General features: G+C 40.5%; 3 protein-coding genes across 3 annotated transcripts in view; all 3 read left to right on the top strand.

Annotated features, from left to right (window-relative positions):
- The window catches only part of LOC105013628 (homeobox protein Hox-C4a), a 56,440-nt gene extending 53,803 nt beyond the window's left edge, over window positions 1-2,637 (top strand). Inside the window, exons 4-5 of the mRNA XM_010875275.4 lie at window positions 2,017-2,161; window positions 2,369-2,637. Coding sequence (XP_010873577.2) covers window positions 2,017-2,161; window positions 2,369-2,543 — 320 coding nt within the window. The 3' untranslated portion in view covers window positions 2,544-2,637. The remainder of the gene's footprint in view (window positions 1-2,016; window positions 2,162-2,368) is intronic.
- LOC114840478 (homeobox protein Hox-B2a-like) lies at window positions 2,553-6,432 on the top strand. The gene is made up of 3 exons (XM_029124057.2): window positions 2,553-2,561; window positions 2,593-2,687; window positions 4,913-6,432. Exons 1-3 carry the CDS (start codon window positions 2,553-2,555, stop codon window positions 5,535-5,537), a joined length of 729 nt encoding a protein of 242 aa, XP_028979890.2. The 3' UTR covers window positions 5,538-6,432.
- A 7,534-nt stretch (window positions 6,433-13,966) lies between these two features.
- On the top strand, window positions 13,967-23,977 carry hoxc1a (homeobox C1a). Its single transcript, XM_010875301.5, has 2 exons — window positions 13,967-14,654; window positions 19,138-23,977. Exons 1-2 carry the CDS (start codon window positions 14,078-14,080, stop codon window positions 19,515-19,517), a joined length of 957 nt encoding a protein of 318 aa, XP_010873603.3. The 5' UTR covers window positions 13,967-14,077; the 3' UTR covers window positions 19,518-23,977.
- Window positions 23,978-24,678: the final 701 nt, after the last annotated feature.

Below are 24,678 nucleotides of genomic sequence, written 5' to 3'. Positions count from 1 at the left end.
AATGCTTCCATCTGACATGCTCTGTGACGGCAATTCACTGAACTCTAAATAACAAATCGTCCTTAAAATGAGATTGATTTCGAAAGAACAATCAGAAAGGGTAAGGGCAGTGTCTTTCTTGAGCTCCCTCTAATACACGCTGTATAACTTAATTGTTTACATGTACATAGTGTATGTAAACCAGCTCAATAGTATAGGGTATTTTAATGTAAAATGGTAAATAAATGCAAACATATTTCACTTCTATGTTTTCAAGTCTTATTAGTTGTTTTTGAGATGACATTATTCGTAGCTATCTCGTTTTGTAGTGAAATAAATTACGTCTGTGTTCTCCCCTCGTCCACCATGCATTCTCAGGCTCTGAATATTACGTGGGCACTCTTCTACGACTCATAACTCAATTTAACTGAAATTCAAGTGGAGTAATTTGTTTATCCTGATTATCACTTCATGCTCTCTATTAACATATCAGTTACCCGAAACACTATCCTGCGTCGTATAGCTAGACCACTTGTTGTATTATTTTAAAATGACTCCATGGATTTTCTTTAACCGTGTGAGCCAACAATTTCGGAAACCTGAGATGATAATGTTTATGTTAAAAATAACTTACAGGAGTCAGTGTCTTAAGAGTGACTGGAGGGACAGGGAATGAGGCTGCCCTTGTGGCTATGCTAGGAGTAGGGTAAACGGAAGAGGGATTAAATCAGAGTGGTGCTGTGGAGAGGCTAGGTCGTCTCGGCTAGGCGAACTAGAGGGCATCATCCATCATGGGGCTGCCGGAAGATATGGATGATTTTCCTCAAAAGCTTTGTTGTGTTATTATATTAGTGAAATAATGGTGAAAATATAGCTAGCCTAGTCTTGTTGGCTGAGAATTACGCATTTTAGACCCTTCTATGACTCGTCTGTAAACCACGGTCATTTGAGAGGAGTTTTTATGTAACAGAAAAAGTATAGACCTATATTTAATTATAATGCTTTGATATGCTTAATTATTACTGCAATATCACACCTACAAGTTTACTGACTCAAATGAGTTCCTGAAGCCCGTAAGTTGCTTTGGTATTTGCTTTGAGTTCGTGGGACGTACAGTAGCCCAACCTTTGTCATTTGTCTTCCTCTATGTTTGTCCGTCCTTAACCCACAAGGGGTTTCATTAATAGAAAGATACTCGAAATAATGTTTCTTGATAGAGCAAAACACACCCATGTTTATATTGATAAATAAAAGAGGGTAAAGTCATTTGAGGTAAAAATACGATTACTTTCGATATTCTTGTGTGGTCGTCTCTTTGTCTTTGTGTGGCAATGATTGTCAAAACCCTTTGTTTGACCACTCCCATGGAATCCATTAAGTGGTTTACTCAAATAGATAAAAAAAGTATAGGCCTACTAATTACTTGGTCAGTTCCTTAACTGAACTCATTACTCATTCTGCCTCTATTCGTGAAATACATAATTATGTGCAACGAGACGAAAAACCAAATAAAATAGAACAACAACAAAAACACACCGAAGACGAGTTTATCTGGAAGATACAAAAATACCATTCACAGTGGTTAATCGTCATCTTTAATATAGTATTAACAGTTCAACAAACAGGTGACTCATTTTACAATCACATATTCACAATTAGTTGTTTTAATCTAACATTGATTTGATATGTTGTGACTGCATCGACATTGTCGAAATCTTACACTCATTGCACTCCTTTCATAAGTCAATAGTCTTCTCAAAAAGAAGGGTATTATGCACGAGACAACCTACCACGCCAGTTCGAGACACTTGCATTGCGCTGGTTTCCATTCAAATATCTTCCCATATGAACTTCTCTGTTAAACAGAAATAAGTATTTTGTTCCGATGGACGTATTCAGTGTAGCCACTCTCCCTTTCTCACTCTCCTTTTCCCTCGCTCTAATTCTCATTCACTCCTCCCTAAAATGACATATACTGATTATGCAAGGCTTTTGCTTTGTTAATATTCATATTCTAATGGTAGTGTTCATCTCTAGGTGAAGAAATATACCCTTATTGCAAAGCTTCGGATAGAATTGGTGCGGGTAAATCCGCAGCCATTAAGTTCCTTTCCGACTGTTTGCAACTCCAGCGCACAACTATTGGAGGACCGCCCCACGTGACTTCACGGTTCACCCCCTGGTAATATTCAATAGGCCTACAGTCTTAAAGCTTATTCAAAGTCATCTGCATTAAAGCATTTTGTAAAGCAATATATTTAACATGCATATGTACATACCAACCCAACTTTCAGAGCTTACACATAGTTCTATTTATCACAGTGAGTCTGATGAAGTGCATCATTCCAGGTCTACAGACCATCATCAATACCCCATTTGTCATCTGCAGGGCGACTACAATACTTCAACCCAACCTGCAGGATACGGCGCCGGACACAGTGGACGAGGCCACTCACCACAATTCCGACAGATTCCAGTCTTTTGTCCTGCTGTCAACTCTTCTGCTCGTACCAGCTGCACTCAGTATCCGACTGACCTGTTCCGGGGCACAACAGACCCGCTAGAGACCCACCATGGTAAAGGCAAAGCGGTTGTCAGAGGCAAGGCATGTAGTCCATCCTACTGCGTCTCACCTGGTCCTCTCCTCCCCTGGATGAGAGAAACTCGGAATGCCCAAAACCAGAGGACGTCGGCATTCAACGAATTAGGTAGGCTACGTCGAGTATTTCATTGTACTTTTACAGTGTCAGAGTGTCAGTGAATGTGCATTTATATTATTTGACCTTACCACGTTGCTTGTCCTATATCTTAGATTTATTTAAATTGAGCATTTTGCATTTTACATGATACATAGATAATTTGTAAATTATTACTTCTAAATGACTTCTAAATAATTCAAACTTACGTTCTAAATAATTATTTTATTATTTAGGACATAGGTTTGAATGTTTTAAATATTATTTTCAACGTTATATGTACGCTACATCTCGTGTTATCCAATTAAGTAATCTGTTCCCACTCGTAACCGTGTGTTCTAATCCATTAACCCATTATTGTCTAGTTTAGCATTACCACAGCAATCAATTCATCTCCAGCTCTTTGCTTCACTCAGTGATAAAATTCAAACAACGTTGCTTTTCACAGATGGGCCGTTTGACTAGCCAATGATGTGCTTTGCTAAAGTCACATGACAGCTACTCATTGTTTGGGTCCCTTTCAGATACGTATGTATAGAAACGCTGAAAAACATCTTTTATAAATCATCTCTTCATTTTTCCTTCAATAAAACAGTTTAAACTTAATTCGTCTTTATTTTATATGCCATATTTAACTTTTTTTGTTTTTTACTTTTTTTGACTTCTCAGGAAATTAATCAAATGCTGTTCTTGCCATACTTCTTTCCAATAGTGTAACTGCATTTCAAATAGGCAAAATGTAGTACATTTATTGTTGTCTCTATTTATATATATATTGCATCATCATCTTCTTCCGCTTAATTTATATATATATATTTTTTTTAAATCACTTCCAAAATGGTTCTTTGGCTGTCCCCTAAGGAGAACCATCACTTTCAGGAAGAGATTATTTCATTTGGAAACCAAAAAGGTTATACCATGAATACCATGGGTTATACTTGGAATCATACTGGTTATACCTGGAACTAAAAGGTTCTACAAAAGGGATTTTTCAAAAGCTCCGCTCAAAAGACACAGACAAAGAACACAATTAAAAACTTTTTTTCAGAGAGTGCCATACAGATTAACATTTGTAAAAATAGCATGTGACCAATCAATATTTGCTATTTACCATAATACCATTTTGTCTATCATTCATAATAACATAATATGCATTACACTCAAATGAAATACAGCCAGAGTTAATACAGTCTAAACTATTTCTAAATAACTAGAAATCTAAATAATGTCTCTCTGTATATACTGTATGTATGGTATGTGTGTGTATTTTCTATCATAATGCATGCAACAGTGGGTTAGTCATGTTTCAGTCAAGTCCTTTTTTCAAGTCCTTTTTTAAGCTACTTTCCCTGTAAGTAGGTCAGATGTCCATGGGTAAACTGGAGCTCTACTGACAGAACCGTGGTGGCCCAGGTGGTTCTCTAGGTGGTTGTTTCCAAGCATTGTGGTGGTCCCTAGGCACTCTTTAAGTTATTGAGTTGACAGCTACCACACTGCCGAGTGTAGATTTGATTAATGCCCATGTCAGATTTTCCCCCTAGACTCTGTCTTTAGAAAGGGGGATGTTTCCTAAAACACTGTCACGTGGTACAACAGTGTGTCAGACACTGGCAGCACAGCAGGCCTTCCACTCCCTGAGCCGTGTTTAGGCCTTCCACTCCCTCAGCCGTGTTTAGTCCTTCCACTCCCTCAGCCGTGTTTAGGCCTTCCACTCCCTCAGCCTTCCACTCCCTCAGCCGTGTTTAGGCCTTCCACTCCCTCAGCCGTGTTTAGGCCTTCCACTCCCTCAGCCGTGTTTAGGCCTTCCACTCCCTCAGCTGTGCTTAGGCCTTCGACTCCCTCAGCTGTGTTTAGGCCTTCGACTCCCTCAGCCGTGTTTAGGCCTTCCACTCCCTCAGCAGTGCTTAGGCCTTCGACTCCCTCAGCCATGTTTAGGCCTTCCACTCCCTTAGCCGTGTTTAGGCCTTCCACTCCCTCATCCGTGTTTTGGCACGGCGGTCTCTGAGGCCTTTCGTTTGACTCTGCAAAAGACACCTTACCCCACAACAGAGCAGTTCACAGTTTCTGTTGTCATTCCTCTGTTCAAAGCCATTCTGGTTTTTGTGCAAGCTGGGATGGAGCACGCCTGGGTGCGTTCTCACTGACCTTTAATTGACTGCTCTTTTACATGTCCCTTCTGTAATTTCCCTGGGAGATTTAGTGTGCGGTCCTAATGATGCTGGTGGTCTCCCAAGCAGAGGAAGAAATGGAGGGAGAGAAGGAGACAGAGATGGAGGGAGGGACGGAGGGAGGCGAGAGCGGACAGCATTCACCAATACTCAGCTGGTGGAGCTGGAGAAAGAGTTCCACTTCAGCCCGTACCTGTGTCGACCTCGTCGGCTGGAGATGGCCGCAGACCTGGAGCTCACAGATCGGCAGATCAAGATCTGGTTCCAGAACCGACGCATGAAATACAAGAAGTATCACAAGGACGCGGCAGAGACTGAGACGCCTCCCTCAACCTGCTCTACCACCACCCTCAGTCCAGGCTCGTCCGTCCGAGTCAGCTGCCCAGGATTCAGAAGTGCTTGTCTGGTGAGGGCAACTGAATCTCCAAACCTCCTGGTCACGGATTATGATTACGGCCTCGTTCCTAGTGGTTCTCACTGTAAGGCCGATGTGGGTGAGGTTTTTCCTGTGATCCCCAAGGACTTTCGTTATGACTCTGCCAGACCGTTGTCAGGGAGGTGTGAGCAGCACATGGGTCTCTGGAACCCTTCCCCAGAGCAGAGTGATGCACACCTATCCTCTTTTTCTGATATCAGTGCACACTTCGAATTTCATGGATGTACCCCAGAAACCCCTACTCTCACTCGTCTGTGAGATCACCTGGACTCTGTTCATTTACGTATAAATTTAGGGGCTCCATCACTCCTCCCATCCAGTCATCCATCCATCCACCCACACACACACACGTACTCACACACACACATACACACACACATATACATACACACTAATGGTTACAGCAACCCCCCAAACAGGCACTGGAGAGTGGGCGATTTAAATCCAACAACATTCCTCTGAGCCATTCTTCTTCTTTTCCATACTGCACACGCAAACCAGGAAGTCGATGGGGTCAGTGTATGTGTGTTCACTCTGCTTTGAGCGAAGTGCGACAAGTCAAGGAAGTCCTGGCCAATGCCGAATAAGTACCACCCTAAGCACCTCTCAGGATCTTCCAAGCAAATGGCATTCAGCCGCAGCAACGACACCTGAGAGCCCCTCGTTAAACTTTTTAAAATGATCTCACTGAAGGCATAAGCGTTATCCAGATGTTATACAGAGGTAAAATGGATCTAAACCATCAACTATTGCTTCCTACTTGGCTATAACACTGTGTGGTACATTTGACACATTAAATGCTGTAGCTCTTTTGGTTTATAGACTAATTAACATGATTTAGCTTAGCAGAAAAAACATGAAATACTGTACATTCGGTTGTAGCTACTGTTGTGCATGTAGATCGCATGTTTTTAACACTTTATCAATACATTGGTATTTTTTAATGGCTAATAGGCTTTTGGTTCTAAAGGATTTTCACTTTGAATATAGTCATGTGTTAGGCCTTGTTTTCTGTGATCTTGTAAGTACATTTAGCTGTTTATTTGTGCAAGTTGTGTGTGGGAACGCGGAAACATATGTTCATGTTGAATGAAGTTCTATTTTTGTTATGTGACTACGTATGTGCATTAAATAAACAATGTTTTTGATACTGTTGCTGATTAAATAAAATGTTTAATAAATGCATTTGTGTTAAACCTATCTCAGTGATATCGTAATCTTCCTACATTTTTCATCTAAATTAATTCATTCTCCCAGAGCAGTTTATTGAGGTTAAAGAGCATATGCTACTTCTGGAAAACACATTTTGAAAAACGTATTTTGTAAAAATGAAATTAACCCATGCTGTAGAGTAAATTCAATATAAACTGTGATATTGTGTTTTCATGTTACACCATCTCTGGGCACAGCGTCTCTCCCTGGAGCCTGCCTTATCGTTCATTAATCATAGAGACAAGGCAGTGTTTCCAGCCGTCCAATCAGCGGCTCTCAGCTCAGCCCACTGGGCACCATGACGAGCTGATGCCGCCCCCCTCGCGGTCTTCACACTCTTCTTCTCAATTGGCTCTTCAAGCAGTACAAGCTGAAACGAGCAGTTGTTAGGCTGGGATTCGTTCAAACCCGACACAGCAATGTTTACTCATGTCTTTGTTAACAATATGCATCCCTCATCTTATTCTGGAAAGTGGTGGCAGTTGTCACTATTTATCTTTTTTTTTAAGACCAGGCACCGAGGTCATTTCGGCCAATGAAATAAGAGCCAGTGTGTTAATACTGCAATGCAGGTTTGATTGAATTGAGTCCATAGAGCTGCTCTCTGATGTGCCAGATGCATGGCTCAGCAACCCATTGACTACAGTGGCCTATAGGCCAAATGGTTCTTATTTTGCCATCAGTCTACACACTGTACCACATAATGACAAAGCAAAAACGCATATTTAGGAATTTGTGGCAATTATCTGGAGAAAAATATGTACATATATATTCAGACCCTTTATTCAGTACTATGTGTAAGTACCTTTGGCAGGAATCGCAGCTTTGAGTTTCCTTGGGTATGCCAATACCAGCTTTGCACACCTGGATTTGGGCAGTTTCATCCATTCTTCCTTGTGGATCTTCTCAAGATCTGTCTGACTGGATGGGGAGCGTTGTGAACTGTGACCTTCTATCTGTAGTCTCCCTAGAGATTATCACTGGGTAATCCAGAACATTCTCAGACTTGTCAGGACACTCCAGTGTTGTCTTGGCTGTCTCCTTCAGGTCGTTGTGTGTGCTTGGCCAGAGTCTAAGGTCCTATGCACTCTTGCTCAGGTTTTCTTCAAGCAACTCTGTATTTTGCACTGTTCATCTTTCCCTCAATCCAGACCAGTCTCCCAGGCCCTGTCATGGAGAAGAATTCCATTACCATGAGGCTCCCATCTTCACTGGGGAGATGCTATAAGCCAGGTGGTCTTGTTTTCACAAGAACGCTATGCCCCGACATACTGTGACGTGTGGGAGTTATATAGACAGGTTATCATGTTCAATCAATTGAATTAGCCACAGGTGGACTCCAGTCAAGTATTAGAGACACTGCAAGGAGGATCAAAAGACACAAGATGTTTCTGAACTCAGTATGGAGTGTCATGACATAGGGCCTGAAGTCTTATGTACATGAGATATTTCAGTGTTTGATTTTGAATAAATTGGTAAAATGTTCTAAAATTGTGTTTTTGCTTTGTTTTCACGAGACATATCATGCAGATTGAATTAAAAAATAAATTATGCATTAAGTCTGTAACACAACAATATGTAGAAAAAGTGAAGGGGTCTGAAAAGGAGAGAGAGAGAGAAGACAGACAGCATCTGTTTTATATTAAAGCCTCAACAAGGCAAGTTAACACCAAAGTATGAGGAAAAGGGTGGAACCGTGACACGTAACAGAAGACGCAAACAATATTTGACTCAATATTAAACGTCTTTATGAAATTAATGTTCAATGGAGAACAGTACAAAGAATTTAGTAAATGGACAACTTCAGCGTGTAGCTGAATGAAAGAAAGAGGGGAAGACACAGAGGAAGAGAGCAGGCAGCGGAGTGGGATTCTTTGAATTCTTGATCGTGTGCTGAGTGGAGGAGACCTGATTTATGATGGTGGTTCATGGCATTACATGAGGTCTGGCCCAGCATCTGAGGAGATCTCTTCTGCTCCGTTCTGTACTGAACATACAGCGTTTTGCACGTTAAACACAAGACACGCCACACTAAATAGTACCACTACAAACATTGCCACGATGCATTGTGGAATACGAAACAGAGTTTAGGTTTGAATACGCATCAGGCACATGGGGTCAGATTTCTGGTAGTTTAGATATCCAGAGCAGATCATAGATTATGTTTTGCGCACACAAACCAAAACTGATATTCTCTTTCCCAAACTGCCCATAAAACTTTGACTGTGGGACCCATAGAACACTATTACACTCAACCCTTTCAATGATAAAGAGGATGTTAAATTTCACAGATGGGCTTGCACTCTCTCTTTGCCATTCTATTTTTTTGTTATTTTTCTTTCTTTTCCGCCCCATTTTCCCTACCCCTGCCTCTACCCTCCATATACAGCAGAAATCCCCACTGTTGATGACCAGGTGAGTGTTGCTTAACAGAGAACTGTTAAGAACAAGTTTCCTGTGTCACCTTTATGGGTTTTATTTATTTGTCCGTTTGGTGGTGTGGAACAGAGCAAAGGAGGTCATCACTCATGTAGATGGACCATAACTCATCCGTTACTGCTCATCCATTTGCGGAATCTGACTTCCACGTTGGCCAGACAACTGTTACTGTCACATTAAAGCACGGCATTATAAAGATCAATTACGTTTTAAATGCATTCGAGTTAAGGATGATCGGTGACGATAAAGAAGGTAAGCCACTGATTAAATTGTGTCAAACAGTACAAAAGGAGGGGATGGGGGGGGGCTGTTGTGGTTCAGTGGGCAGAAAAGAACATACAGTAGCACAACACCCAGAGGGATGACATTCTGTAAATATTTTTTGGTTAAAAACTGCTTTGAACTTCTGAACGGGATATTGTGTATATCTGCCACCATAACAGATCTGACAGATTAATGAAGATGTAATCACACCAGCCATCGAGGTTGAATGTCAACATGTTGATCACCATCGATCGTTTAGGAGGAAGACAGGCGATACCATGGAAAGCCGATAGCTTAATTACACAGCTTCAGAATCAACACACAGTACTATAAAACATAAAATGAAATGCCTCTTTATGACACAGTGTTTATTAACCCTATTCATTTCAACAATAGGCATTTCTGGCTCTGCCTGTGTAAGACAGTATTGTTATTTGCACATACGATATAAGTGCAAATAACGTCTTGGCTGTGCTCGATCTCCCTCCGTTGCCCTGCATACATTGCAATGTGAGACTGAGGATGGGTTGAAGCATATGGCAATGAGCTGCCGTGATGAGCACACCCACACATAAACACACACGAGTTAATGTTGAACCCTGCTCATTTCCGTCAGTATTAGCTCCGGAAGGAAACTGGGGAAATGTACACAACAGCTTGTGGGGAAGGAAGATGACAAATGTTTTGTTGTCACGGCGCTTGTGATACTGCCCGCTGAGCGCTTTCCTAAGCTCCCAGGATCTGTGAAGCATCACACATACATATTCTTGTAGAGCACCAGCAGTTAGCTATACATATTGTATGCCAAGCAAAGCACTGGAGGCTACATATCCCTCTACTGTCCTCTCTATCTGGGAGAATGGGGTTATTTGCATCTTACAGTAGACGTCTGTGCACCTGGAAGGGGGAAAAAAACACAGCTGAGGTTATGACTGCTGAGAGATCTCTACGATAGAGATCACCACAGTAGAAATCCCCATGGTACAGATCCTCACGTTAGAGTTCCCCACGGCAGAGATCCCCATAGGGGAGATCCCCACGGTAGAGATCCCCATGGCAGAGATCCCCACGGCAGAGATCCCCACAATAAAGATCCCCACGGCAGCGATCCCCACAGTAGAGATCCGCACGGCAGGGATCCCCACAGCAGAGATCCTCACGGCAGAGATCCACACAATAAAGATCCCCACGGCAGAGATCCCCACATGTATCGGCCAGATGTTTTGATTGCTCCCGTCTGTCTGCCTTTGGGCTCCGGTGACATCCTCCCCACCCTACATGCTGGCCCGCTTTAGCAGTTGAGCCCCACATGGTCCTCTGTGACTTCTCTGGTCGGCAGTGACCATCGTCTGTCATCATGCAGTTAATTCCCACTGCTCTCAGGGTCGACAGGTGACAACGGACGAGCCTATGACAGTAGCCGGAATGTTTATGACAGGGTTAGACCAGGGCCTCCTGCACACCATGTTAGAATTAGCACCAGGCAGCTTGCTTCAGCTAGCAGCATCATTACTGTCCACTGTCGGCAAGGTGTGTGTGTGTGTGTGTGGGTTTGGGTGTGTGTGTGTGTGCATGTGTCAGCAGGGTGAGGAGTCAATGCAAACATATAGGAGATAATCCGGTCCATCCAGGCGGGGACACCATGATCCCTGGTCCTCGGCAGTTCAGATTCTCTATTGACTACACGTCAGAGACATCACCGACATCAGAGCTCACCGGAGAAAACTAATTAGCACCAGTCAGTCAATGCGTTTTCTGCCAGTTGTTGTGAGATTGACAACCTCCCCAGTAGGGCTGTTATCATCTCCTTAAACAGCAAGAGCAAATGTGGCATCAAAAACAAGGTATGTGGAAGTGTATTATGCATGTAGGAGTGTGGGGGCAACAGGCCATGTGAGGGTGACAGTCAGGACAAGGTGTGGTAACCCATTCAGGCAACCCCAGAAGACCTCTTTGAATTTTTCCAGGATATGGTTAGCATCTTGCGAAAAGGACTTTGTGGAAGGGCATCATTAGAGTACGGCTGTCAGGTGGAAAGTTAAAGATGTGACGTTGGGAAAACAATGCTGTGTACAGATGAATCCATCCCTTCTCCATTCTGAACACGAGCCCAGGTTGTTCACCGTCATCTGAGTGTCTGTTTTGGGCATACAAGCTGTTCAGAGGGTGACAGAGCCAATTTCGGGTCCAGACGACTTGTTTCACTTGGTCAGCGTGAAATTATTACACCTGTTGCCTGGAGGTTTTACACAGAATAAAAATATATGCTAATCAAATGAACAAGGAATAAAACATGAGGTATTTAAAAAATAAAATAAACATTTCATAATTAATTCGCTTTGGGTTACGTTTTTTTTATATATATATAAATTAGGTGTTTTCGAGAAAGAAGTAGGAGAGATACTTAAGCCAGATTTAATTTTTATTTTTTTATCGCATGCAAAGCCCTTTCCTCCACCCTCCCTCCGCTGAAAGCCATTACAGAAATACAATTTCTAATACCTCCACACACGCAGGTCTGCGATCGACTGCAAACAAATTTATATTCAGGCGGTAAACAGAACGCTGCAGAGATTTATTTATTGAGTATAGGGGAGAGAAACAAGCTAGCGCCTGAACCCTGAGTAACCTCGCGAGCTGACAATAAGATGGATACGTGTAGCATGCAAATGTACGGAGGGAAGGGATATGTCGCACTCAGTCATTCAGCACATCGCTGCCTGTAGAATTCCATTAACTCCACAGCTGCGACCGGGTTTCTGGGTTGTAGCCTATATACGCATGCTGTTATTGGCCTAAGTTGTTGATTGTATAGAATTGTTTTGTAAATATTATTGCTGAGTTATGGATAAATATTATGTGGTAAGGTTAGTGTACGGTCTTTTCGGGGAAAATGACGTTGGTGAAAATAACAGCTATAACTATAATTCAGATGACATAAAAATATAAATTGTAAAAGAGCAGCACAAATAGCACAATGTCTACATGATAATACATCGACTAAATAATAATGACTACAAATAATAATTACAAATATTAAAAATACGTTTTACGCTGGCAAAGATAAAATGTGTAGGAAATTGTAATGTTAGTTAATGGATATATTGTTTTACAATCAAAAAATAGAAAGGTCAAGACTATCTACCAGGTAATTTTAAAGAGGAAACAAGTTCTCTATTTTGTTTTAATTATAAACACAGCAGTTGTGTAGCCCTCAGTAAAACGCTTATGTGCAATTTCCTTGGAAATTGCAGTATATCAATACATCAATAATGACAAATATCAATAAAAAAATTACATTATAGGTGGTTGTATGCATGCAAACTGATAAGTACACAATATACGATATATAGCCTATGTTAAGAATGCGTCAAGTCAAGTATTCGGTAGCCATTTCAAAACAATTTATTCTCATTCTCCACGAACTTGAATTACCTGTATTACTGAAAGCTTGTAAAAATGAATACATCATGCTGTATAGCTTACCAATCATTTCTGCTTCTTTTGTGAACATTATGTTGTTTATATGAGAAAATAGTAACACGTCTTACGTTATGCTAATTTGGAGGATTTTATTCAGTAATGTATTAATCTGTAATATAATAGGAATTGCTTCAGGAATCCTTATGATTGTCTTGGCCAACGCGAAACTCAACTCAACCGATATTAAAATATTTTACGATAAAATCTGTTTTTTATGCATATATTCATTCAAATTGCACAGTCACCATTTCCTATGCCTGATGCAATGAAAAATACAAATAGACGTTATATGTCAAGGAAAATAAATGCACGAAGTATGTTTTTATCTGAAATACCATTACAGAATTTGCAATATTGATATAGTTTGATAATACATAGATAGTGACATTACTTCCCAGTTCCTGAAGACACCTGTCTCTGGAAAGAAAAACATTTGTGTTTTGTCCTCACATTTTCCTAGTTGGTCGGAGACTAATTACAGATATGCTGCCAGTGAACAGCTAAACAGCCACTGCCACGACCTTTGAACCCATTAAGTGTGCCTTTCACATGACCCTTAGCCCCAGGCCTTCACTGAACACGGTCTCTGGTGCTGAAGAAATCATCCACACAGGATAATCGTGTACAAGCTTAATATTAACGAATAACCCAACCCTTCAATTAGTTTACCTTCCTCCTGTTTTAAGGGTTATGTCATGACATACACCGAATGATTTAAGAAAATACGTAATAGTTACATCCGGGACCTGTAAACACGGTTGGTATGAGCTGATATTCTAAAGCAGTTAAGAATAAATTATAGATTTGAAGTACTAACAGTACTTCTGTCATAAGGTATGGAGTCACAACACTGTATGTAAACAGGAACATACCACATCTAACGTAATTGTACCTGTTTGAAACAAGCAGTTATACTGAATACCTCACTTCATTAACCTAGTCAATCCTCTTAGTAAACTTGACTTACTTGCTTCTCCATTTCCCAGTCTTATATGAAGACAAAACTGGGTCACTCCACACTAAGAGGTAATCTTAGGCTTTTTCACTCTGAACCGCCCTGTTTGAAAAAACAAAATGATCATGAATGATGTTCTGTACGAGTATTGTGTGCTGTACTGAAGTCCATTAATTTGACCACCTCAAATGAGTTTACAACTTGCTTGGCTTGGTTAATCAGTGTGCTGTCCCCGGTGGATGACAGAGATGTCCATCTATTGGCCAAGACCAAGAGGGCACGTCATCTCCATCAATCAGAGAACGAATTTCTCTAGGGCATGCCCCTCCGACTGTCCATGGTCGCTATCCTGGTTCATCCATGTGTTATTGGGTTTAAGCTAGAGGCCACCGGTCCATTAGTTATATAACCGTTTGACCGATCCAATGATTATGCTTAGGTGGTAATGAATTCGTATCAAGAGTTAACTTGCAATGGGGAGAATAGCTCTCTTTTCGCTGTGGGCTACCGACCAGGAGAGGTCAAGATAACGGACTTGGATCAGGTAACCTTTACTGAACTTTGCTCGGGCAATGAGAGTAACTCTTTAACGGAGGTTGGCACGGAATATTCTTTACAAGACCGTTACGAATCCTTCTCCAGTCCCAGATCTGCTACCGACGGCAAGATAACTCAGCTCCAGGGCTTCTCAGGCTCGTGCAGCCCTCCCCGGACACAGAGTCAGGGCTTTTCCACCACGCCTCCGGCCTGCCTACACTACTCTCGTCTCCCCTCCTACCTTCGGACGGATACTCCTGGACACGGCTCTTCCATACACGACACAGAGACTGGGGCACTGGCTAAATCCGAATTCGGGTCTATAAATGCACAGATACAAATCTACACGCATGATGGGCCTAATATTCACTTTGCCGTTGTGGACAGTGGCTCTCACTTGGACCCCAACTGTAAGGTAGCCGAACTAAGTCACACCAGCAAAACTTTTGAGTGGATGAAAGTGAAGAGAAGTCAACCTCGGACTGGTAAGTTTTGGTAAAGTTGTCCACGTTCCCGTTTCGGAAACTCCGATTGATAAACATGTTTTTAATAATATTTTTTTTAAAGCATAATTAGTTGTCAGTTCGTTAAAACATACATTTTTATTATTTTATGAAAAACGATATTCCTCATATATAATCGAAAATTAATTTGTTGTGTCAAATCTCAACTCCGCGCGTAGGACAGTTACGTACTGTGAGAAAGTAAGAGCAGCCTGCACACAAAAAGTGCTGGGTGTTTGGGCTATCTTAAGTTTCGCGAAAGTCGCTCAACATCAACGAAACAATTTGTAAAAAATTATGAATTAATGTAGCCTATTGTACTGAATGCTGGCTTCGATTTGAGGAAATAAATGCATAATCGTGAAGTTAACGCTCATTATATGAATGTACCTGAGCGCCTTTAATTCGTAAATTCCTAAAACAGTCTATTTCACAATAACTACATGTAGCCTTTGGTCAGTCTTTGTCAGTTTGGGATAATTGGGATGGGCTGGATTACAGGTGTGGATGCTAGCTGGGCCATGTGCACTAGTCATTATAAAAGACAGGTATGGTTACCTATCTGTTTATACGGGGCACGGAAAAGGACGGCCATACTTTGGTTTGTATACTTTAATAATAAGGAATGCGATGTGACAACGGAATCGGAGGGAATTGGGGCAGAACCCCCATGTGCCTTGCTTTAGTTCACGTTGTGCTCTGAAATACAATGTCGCGTGAGTGTTGCACAGATAAGTTTAGCCGAACTCAGTCTCTATAACTGTAACGTTAGAGCTATCTGTTTATTGATTTTCTGTCGGGATAGTAATAAGAGCCTTGCGTATTGATCTCTGCGCACAGCACCTTTATGTCCACCTTTTTAACATAATCATTGTTCCATATCATAAGTCCCCTGGCTTGTTGTAAATCCTTTCTGTGACATTTGTCATAAAGTTACTGGTTTCAAAGACATTACAAAGAAAACATTACTCCTCCCAGATCCTATTAAATGTACCTGTTATACATCCAAAGACACCTTAAGGCACTTGACTGACTTTCAGCTTTGTTTGGTTATAATGGCAGAATTAGAGGAGACTAAGAGGAGTATGTTAGGAACTCACGCTCAGAAGAGTTGGTTGGTATCTCATACACGTCTGCAGTGACAAATAGATCCCCAATTTCACTATACTGGGAAAAGTCCACTATCCACTCTTAGCACATCAGTTAAGCAAATGCCCTTCTAACACAGACATCCTTGTGTCTGTATGGTATGAAAGTGAAGGATGCTTTTTTCCTCTCAAGTCCCAAAGACGTCAGTAGGATTACAGTACAATTTACATACTAATAAACGAATATGATATATATTACTATACATACATATAATATACATATATTTCGGATTGGCCTTAAGTCTTTGTACATATGGGTAGAGAAGGTACAGACAGTACACTTAAGGATCATTTCCACAGTTGGTGTATATATCTCATTAGTGCTATGTTGTTACCATTAGAAATGCAGTATATTGTTAAAGCCACCGCTCCGTTTGATATCTGGAGGTGTATTAGTCTTGGCACGAAGCAACGCATCACTATATTCTCTCATACATAAAGGCCTCTATAGAAGCCCTCAGTAACTTGATCTGCTGGTACTGTGTATATCCTCTTAGTGCGTCATTCTTCAATTATGCTCTGACAGCACCTGAATTACTGTGGGTAGGATGCCCAGATGGCTGAGGCAATGTGTATCGATCTCTCCACTTCCCTCGTTTCTTCTCTTTTCTCTCTCTCTCTCTCCTTGGCTGTGAAGGCCTCAGCTCAGTTTCCTGCCCTGGCTTTGCTGGTTGGCTATTTCCAAAGCATGCAAGTCATTCCTCAAATATTTTTGTTTGATTCTTTTATGCCTTCTGGCCAGCATCAATTATATTATCTTAGAAGTCATTAATCAGAATGTACATGTGATTTTCTATTCCTGAGAGCCCACATGTTTAATTACCTACCGTCTGCATTGGCTTATTCCTATTCTCTATGGGCAACTGCACTGTTGTTTCACGTTAGGTTATGTAGGATAACCCTTTCTTCACATTCTAGGCTGTAATCCTATCTCAGGAAAAGGATATCCCGATTCTACAAGTACTTGACTACATGTCTTTAATTACACAGTTTTGTGTAAGTCTTTATTAAGGCATTTCTGGAGGTTCACCTCAGTGAAACAAAAAGTTTTTTCACCTGACCAACAACCCGAAAAGCTGGCTAGATGTAATCCCTGTGCTGGCCACGTGAAAATATATAATCCAGTGAGTAAGTTATTTCTTTAAATGATAATGCGTTCATTGTGAACTTTACAGGTAAAAATAAATAAATAGAAATGTATAATGTGACTAGCACTAGGATTGAGCTAATCCTAGTGCTAGGATCCTGGTTTATAGACTCAGCTGCTTGAACACCCATCCACCATCCCTAAACACGACACCCCAGGAGGATACATGCCTACTCGATGGTACTGTAATAGCTTCTCACATTGCCCCTAGTGGATGTTAACGTATTCACATATCACTGGGTCCAAACGTAATCCAGTACCTTCACAATCTGCACCTTCTTGCTCAAGAAGAGTCTGAGCTGCATTTCTCTTTGCCTGAAACATGAATGTCAATATTTCTCCTTTGAACTGTTCTTTCTGTAACCACTCATAGAGTCCCTGCTACCGAGCCTACATCTGTTCTGGAAATCAGTGGTGTTATAACATCCTTTGATTTCAATGGCATTCGACTGTACACACGCTGGGTTATATTGTTTCAGATAAATCAAACCAGATAGGCTACATGTGGCTTTATTGAGTGCACATATGCCCTAACAAGCACATGACACGTCTACCAGCAGAAATGTGTAGGAAATCACCCACATATACAGTAGAGTAGGGGTTTGGGATATTGAAATGTTGATCAGTGAGTCCTATCTCAGGGATTACCTACCATCTTAAAACATGGTGCGTTAAAGATCTGTGGCACTAAAGCCAAGTTTTTCCAATACTGTCATCTTGTTTTTTAATCTTAATACAGATACTGTATGTCATTATGTAATCACTTCACACTGAAAAAGACATTAGTCTGTTCCATTATAAGAACATTTTATGTTGCAGCCCTCAATGGTCAGTTTCAGAAATAACCCCAGGTGGCCAACACGTATTTCAACCCTTAAAAGAAAACAAATTGGAAATATTGGCACAAATACTCTTTCTGTTAAATAGTTGGTCTCTTATTCACCTTTTTCAATTTGCTTTTGACCATTTGTTTTCAATTAACCAAAGTAATCTCGGATGTTCAATAAAATTGTATATTTCTTGTTTCAAACTGATTTCTTTCATAGCTCCGTGTTTGGAACATTTGTGTGAAACTGCGGTGGAACTCAAAGAAATTGGTTGAGATGTTGGTGAATGAGCTAATCTGACATACTGGTGCTGCCAATAAAGACATAGATATAGGTGACATAAAATTGGCACCAGGTCCATCAGATCAAATGTTTTAAGTTATGATCTGATGGCCCTGGTGCCAATTCTCTAACGGAATTTGAAAGATGAGTCTCTCAACTAGGAAAAACATTGACTGGAAGCTAAATAGCTTTTTAAACATTTTGAATTATGGAGCCTATCTGGACTACAACAATTGTTGTGACAACTATTTAATTTAAATATAATTTACCTTATACGTGAATAGAACTCTTGCAACGTCATAGGTATGCCATTAGGCACAACACATGCAGTCAACGCTTTTGCTAGAACCTTGACCCAGAAGGTGTATAAACTCACTAGCAATGCTGTTGACCTGCTAAGTAATATGGTGCTCGCTGTCGGACAAGTGCTGTTGCTGGTGATAATAGATTTTTTTGGTTCCTTCTAACTAAGTAACAATGAAATTACTTAGTTTCTGATTCTGTTTATATATGGAGCTGAAGAACTTCAGAACCAGGCTTTCTATATCGCAACTTATTCCAAATTGAGTGAGACATAATCTTTAGACAAATCTGTGTGGGCTCCATATCAGTATCTTCTCAGGCTAGATACATATACCTCTGTACCAAATTTGATGCTTTTATCACGATTAATTGTTCTAATTATTGAGTTGACCTTTTCAGCCTTTTTACATACTTTGTTCATGCCTCCATGTTAACATATCAAGATTACTTTTACATTTAAGACACTAGAGCAATTTACAATAGTTTGGGCTTACATTTTCATACTGCCCCCCTGTGGGAATCAAAACCACAACCATGGGTTTGATCTACTAAGCAGGAACTGAGCTCATTAATAATAGTTTCAGAATGTTTTAGCATTTCTCCTGTAAAGAATAAGCAAAGGTTTTATGCACTTTTACGTTTAAACAAATCCAATTTTAGGGGAATGTTATAGTTCTGTTATATTTCTAAATAGTTTACTACTTCTTTATATTATTGTTTCCTAATTATTAACACTTACATGTTTATTACATTTTCAGCCAAGATGCACATCGCCTGCGGAGTGAGCACTCCAGGCATCAGAATGGACAGAGAAGGTAGAGATAATCACGGCATTCCCCCTAATGGGTATCATCTTACTGCTAACGGGGTGCCTAGGACCAACTTCACCACCAAACAGCTCACTGACCTCGAAAAGGAGTTCCACTTCAACAAGTACCTGACACGCGCGAGACGAGTGGAGATCGCTAGCGCCCTGGAGCTGAGTGAGACACAGGTGAAGATTTGGTTCCAGAACCGGCGCATGAAACAGAAGAAATTAACGCGCGAGGGCCTTCTTCTTGCATTGACCCCTCCAGCGTCCTCGAACTGCTTGGAAAGCTCACGCTCCAATAGCTTGGACACCTGTCCCTCTCCTTAATTGCCATATCAGTCCTCGTGCTCTGCCAAACACCTGATGCCCCAAACACTAAACTAGAGGAACTGTCTTTTGCGTAAAAAAACAAGGTGTGTAGTAAGAGTGACAGTGTCATCAACTGGCAGTTTTTTTTAATTCTGTGTTTGGAGGAATATTATTTTGCATATCAGTTTTATGTATTTATGTAAGTATCTATTTATTTATTTGCGTCTCAATTTGCTGATGCTGTGGCGCCAGTAAACGAAAAACACAATAGGCCTACAGAAACCGTAACTAAACAATGTATACTGAATTTACGAAAAACATTACAAAAGCCTTTATTACAGACGCAGCATTTAAAAATAACAGTGATTAATGGCAGAAGATAAAAATACAACCGATAAAACTAAGGAAAAGTCAGTGTGTGTGTTTGTGTGTGTGTGTGTGTGTGTGTGTGAGAGGTCTTGTTTTACGAAAACAACGAAATCAGTGTTCGTTAAATGTACATATTTGACACATTTCTCACTTTCAGATGCATGTTCCTGGCCTACCTGAAACTTTAAATTGGTGTAGCCTATCCAAGAGAACATTTCACAATTGAATATAAATATAATGATTAATGCACTCTGAGTTTATACCAAATAACATAACTTTATATGCATTTTTGTCCTGTTATATTTCTATATTTTGTTGTTTATTAGGTTATCCATTAGATTTCCTGGTAATCACTTGAATGTCTACATTTCGACATTACAATTTGTCTTTAAGTTTGTAATGGGAAAATAAATCATTGAAAATATCTAGGAGGATTTCAAATAATAACAATTTCTTTGGAATAACAATTTCCAAAGAACCTGTCATTTACAATATACGTTATGCTCGAATAGGTTGTTGTATCTTGTTTATACACAAGATAGAAGTTAAAATGGCATTATGTTATTTTCTATTAGGGCTACATATTTAATGTTATAGAATATATAAGTATTTTAGTTTTTTTACACCTTAATTCAGCGTTTTTGTGATCTTCGGAGGTTTCTCTCTCCTGTTCATAACTGCGTTTCTATATCCATAATTGTTTTAATTATGCCGCCAGCCCGAAGGATGGATGTGGTAATTGACTGATAGATTTATTGACTGGCAGGTTTAGTGTATTGATCGACGTTAATCCGACCATTTGAATCAAATATTTGCACCCAATTCTATAGAACAGTAACTGCAAATTAATGGGGAATACACTTTTCTAAACGAGTAGGATATAGTCTAGCCATAAACATACATCAGAAAATAATAATCCACTTCTGAATACTTGAGTTTGAACGCTCATGCTTTCGGCAATAAAATGCTCTCTAAGCTATCGTGTTCTCTTGTAAATCAACCAATAAATTGCCTGGGCACAAGCCACTATACGCCTCTGAAATGTATTTGTTAAATATTCGTTCTCATGCCTCATAAAAACGTTATTAATGGAGTAACAGGTTATTCGTGGTGTTAAGATGGGGACAATAGTTTAATGCCATCTTTAAAACCATGCAAGGGTAAGCCCATTTTCTTTTTTAGAAGTATCGAATAGCCTACCTAATTTGGTTTAGTTGATTAGCTTTTATGTGTATTATTTATCACCAAGAAATATTTTTTACAGGACTGAAAATGACAAAACAGCTGGAAACAGAATTACTTCAATTACTGTTAACTATTGGACTACTTAAGTCTATACCAATGCCTTCATTAAAACGAATTGCAATTACCTATAGAATATTGTACATATTTTGGGGGATATTTTTATATTTTATAAAGTTATGGGCACGGTAACTTCAAAGTAATGTAAACCAAAGTAGTCATGTAGTTCTCCCAAGTAATGTAAGCAGTAATGTATTCAGTCACTCTGGGGTTGAACTCTGACTCCGTGACCTCTGTCTTGCCTTCAGACAAAGATGACCCGGTCAGTGAGTCAAGGAGAGAAAGATGATTGTTCATCTGGTGACCTTTGAGTCTCACAAGCTCTTTGACTTTTCCAACAAGAAACTCCCTTACACTGTTGTTTTAAGACAATATTTCACCCAGAGTTGAAACCGGCATGAAGAATAGCATTCTATGGGATGATTATAGCATTCTGTTCACTTTACTGTTATGTCTGTTACGATCATGCTTATCTGATAACATTAGATTTGTTTAGACTCCATGGAATTTTATTTGTTATGAAATGGTTATGCAACAATTTCACATGGAAATTGTCTTAATATAATTCAGCATGCTCTTCCGTTGCTTGTCAAAAGTTAATAAAAATCGCAGTGCCTCTTTCCTCTTACAAGTTTCCCCAAAAGTGTTCCCTACAGTCACATAACTTCTGTTCATTACTTCATTAGTCTTCACCTAGAGGAACGCGAAGAAACAATGAAATGCGTACTGGCCTAATTCATCAAGTTTAAGTCCAGTGCCCTTTATGGCTTATGGCTTGAAAAAGATGAGAAAGATCAGCTTGATTGAATCAAGGGGAGGATAATTATAAAAGGCAATGCACTGAACCCAATGTATTTTTATATTTTGCACAGTAATTGAAAGTGATTTGAATACACACCATTAGTTCTTTTTCCTGCAATAAAACATGATGACTCTATTAGAAATGCCTGACAACATCTATAACTTTGTTTGCTGTAAACCAAGTTACAGGACGTACTCCCGGCTGTAGCGTAACGATGTGGATGAGGATGGCCACAAGAAATGTGTCGTAACGATCACGATAATGGTTGTGTTGCATTGCAATTTGATTCAATTAGCAGAGTTTAGCCTTGGTAAATATTTACCATTACCTTGTGTACACAGAGGTAGAGCCATAGCTGGCTTTAAACACCTGTCTCACATCCCTGGGCTTCTGAAAAGACAGTGCCATTCGCCGTTTGACAGGGTCACCATCGGCTGCCTATCAATTGATGAGGGCACCTTTGCATTTTAGTTCAGACTGACATTAAGTTTGGAACCATTCAACCATTCTTGTTTGATGGATCTGTGGGCCACATCTTTCCCCTCTTTTCCAGAGATGTACAGCTCCCTCGTCAGAGTGACAGCTCTGTCATGCGGAGACTAGCAATAAGTGCTCAAACTATATACAACTGCCAATGATACAGTTGAACCCTGTCAAAACGTTCCGAACAGTTGGTTCAAATGTTGTTTTACCACGAGGAATTTTAAAAAGTTATCTACCCGGGTTTCACTTATTGGATAGGATTAAACATGCTGAAAACGTCTTTGCAGAAAGGACAAATAATTTAATTCAATAGTTACTCCTGTTCTGTCAGTTACCTTTCCTATCTGAAATGCTAATTCCTGCGGATGACCTTTGAAAAACTGTCTGCAGAGTTCATTATGGTTATAGCTGTATGGACAGCTGTTGTCATGCATTCAGGCCCTAAAGCAGGAGATAACTTATTTAAATGCTTAATAATGCAGATATAGGTTGCATTACTTTTGCAAGTGAGTTTTTACTCTGGCTCTTATTGTAATTAATTCCCAGCCAACCTAGTATTCACATGAAGCACAACACACATGCGTAAGTGCACTCGGAAATTAAGTCAATTGATCACCTCGAACATTTCATAACTACTAATGAATTGAAATAAACTGGGCTCTGTGGTCACACACTCTCTGCATCCTATTCTCTCTCTTTCTCCTTTTCTCAGTCCTTCCCTCTCGCCCTTATTCTTCCCATGCGATCTTCCTGTCATTCCCTTGTCCTCTCTCGCACAGGTTGGACGAGTGGCCCTGTGATGTTTAACAATACAATTATTTGCTGGGGCAGCCATTAAGGTACAACACCATAATTGTATGCATGTAGACACACATACACGAGCGCACACAAACCAACGCACGCAGTAGAGTCCATGCTGCTCCTCTCCTCCTCTCCTCCAGGGACCAGATGCTTGGGGACAGCTTACAGCCTCAGCGTATTTCTGTGTACAAAGCAAACAGCAGCACTCAGCATTTCTGCCTGACGAAACAGAGAAATACGGGGGAAGGGAGGTCTTGGAGTCAACCGTAGGTATAGAGAGAGCTAGAGATAGATAGAGAGAGGAAGCGAGAGAGAGAGGTAGGTGGAGAGAGCGAGCAAGCGAGAGCGAGAGAGACAAAGAGACATGGGGTGCACACAAAGGTAAAACTGTATGAAGGTTGAATGTTTATTTCATAGGAATTCTCTCTCCCCTTCCGATTGATATTGAATAGAAACAGTTTTTTGTGTGTCTGAGACTAAGCTGTTTTTTGTTAGATCAGAAAGGATATCTGGTCTCTGCAGGAAGACACATCAGTAGAATGAATGCAGGTGGACGTCCTGGCAGATCGTGTGTGGAGATACTAACCTCTGTCCTACTGCTCTGTTTGTGCTGGTGCTTCGTATTGCCCTTTGAAAAGCTGCACACCAGCACAAAGTGAAGAGGGGATACCAAGCAAAAACAATTAGGCCTCTCTACAGTTTGCTGATGCTGCATTCAAGATATCAGCCATACTAGGGTTTTGCTGTTATAATGAAGTTATCAGCCATACTAGGGTTTTGCTGTTTTATTTATTTTTTTACAGTTCATTTGAATGGAAGATTGTATTTTTACATTTTGTCTCTGTACCAGTGTTTTGAGTATGAATGCACAACAAGCTTATTTGTTTTTTTTGTTTTGTAGAGTCCATTTGGATGGAAGATTGTATTTTGCCATTTTGTCCCAGTACCAGTGTTTTGAGTGTAAATATACAACCCACATGGACACGCAGACATTCTGACATCTCTGTGTAATCATAAACAAAACATCATAAATGAGCCCTGCAAAGCTTATTCGTCTGAACTAAGTCAACCCCCCCCCCCCCCCTTCTCTGCTGCCCCGGGTGAGGTTACCATGACGACAGGGTCTTAGACATATGGAGAGGAGAGAGGAGCAGAGAGTAGCAGGGAGGTGGGGTGGGTGGAGGAGAAGAGAGTGCGAGTCAGGAGGAGAGGAGAAGAGAAGGGGGTGCGGTTCGAGGACACTGTCTGTCTCTTTCAGATATGTCTTTGTGCCTCATCCGTCAGTCATCCGTGCGTGGTGAATAGAAACCCAGTTCATGAACCTTTCTCGATCAGGTTGGAGCTAGCCCGGCAGCCGCCATTTTAGTTCATTTTTCACGGAGCGCGGAAAACACAACTGATTACCGTACAAGTTTCAGTATC

Source organism: Esox lucius, chromosome 12, assembly GCF_011004845.1.
Source record: "Esox lucius isolate fEsoLuc1 chromosome 12, fEsoLuc1.pri, whole genome shotgun sequence".
NCBI classification, from domain to species: Eukaryota; Metazoa; Chordata; class Actinopteri; order Esociformes; family Esocidae; genus Esox; species Esox lucius.
This window is presented reverse-complemented; position numbering and strand designations above follow the sequence as displayed.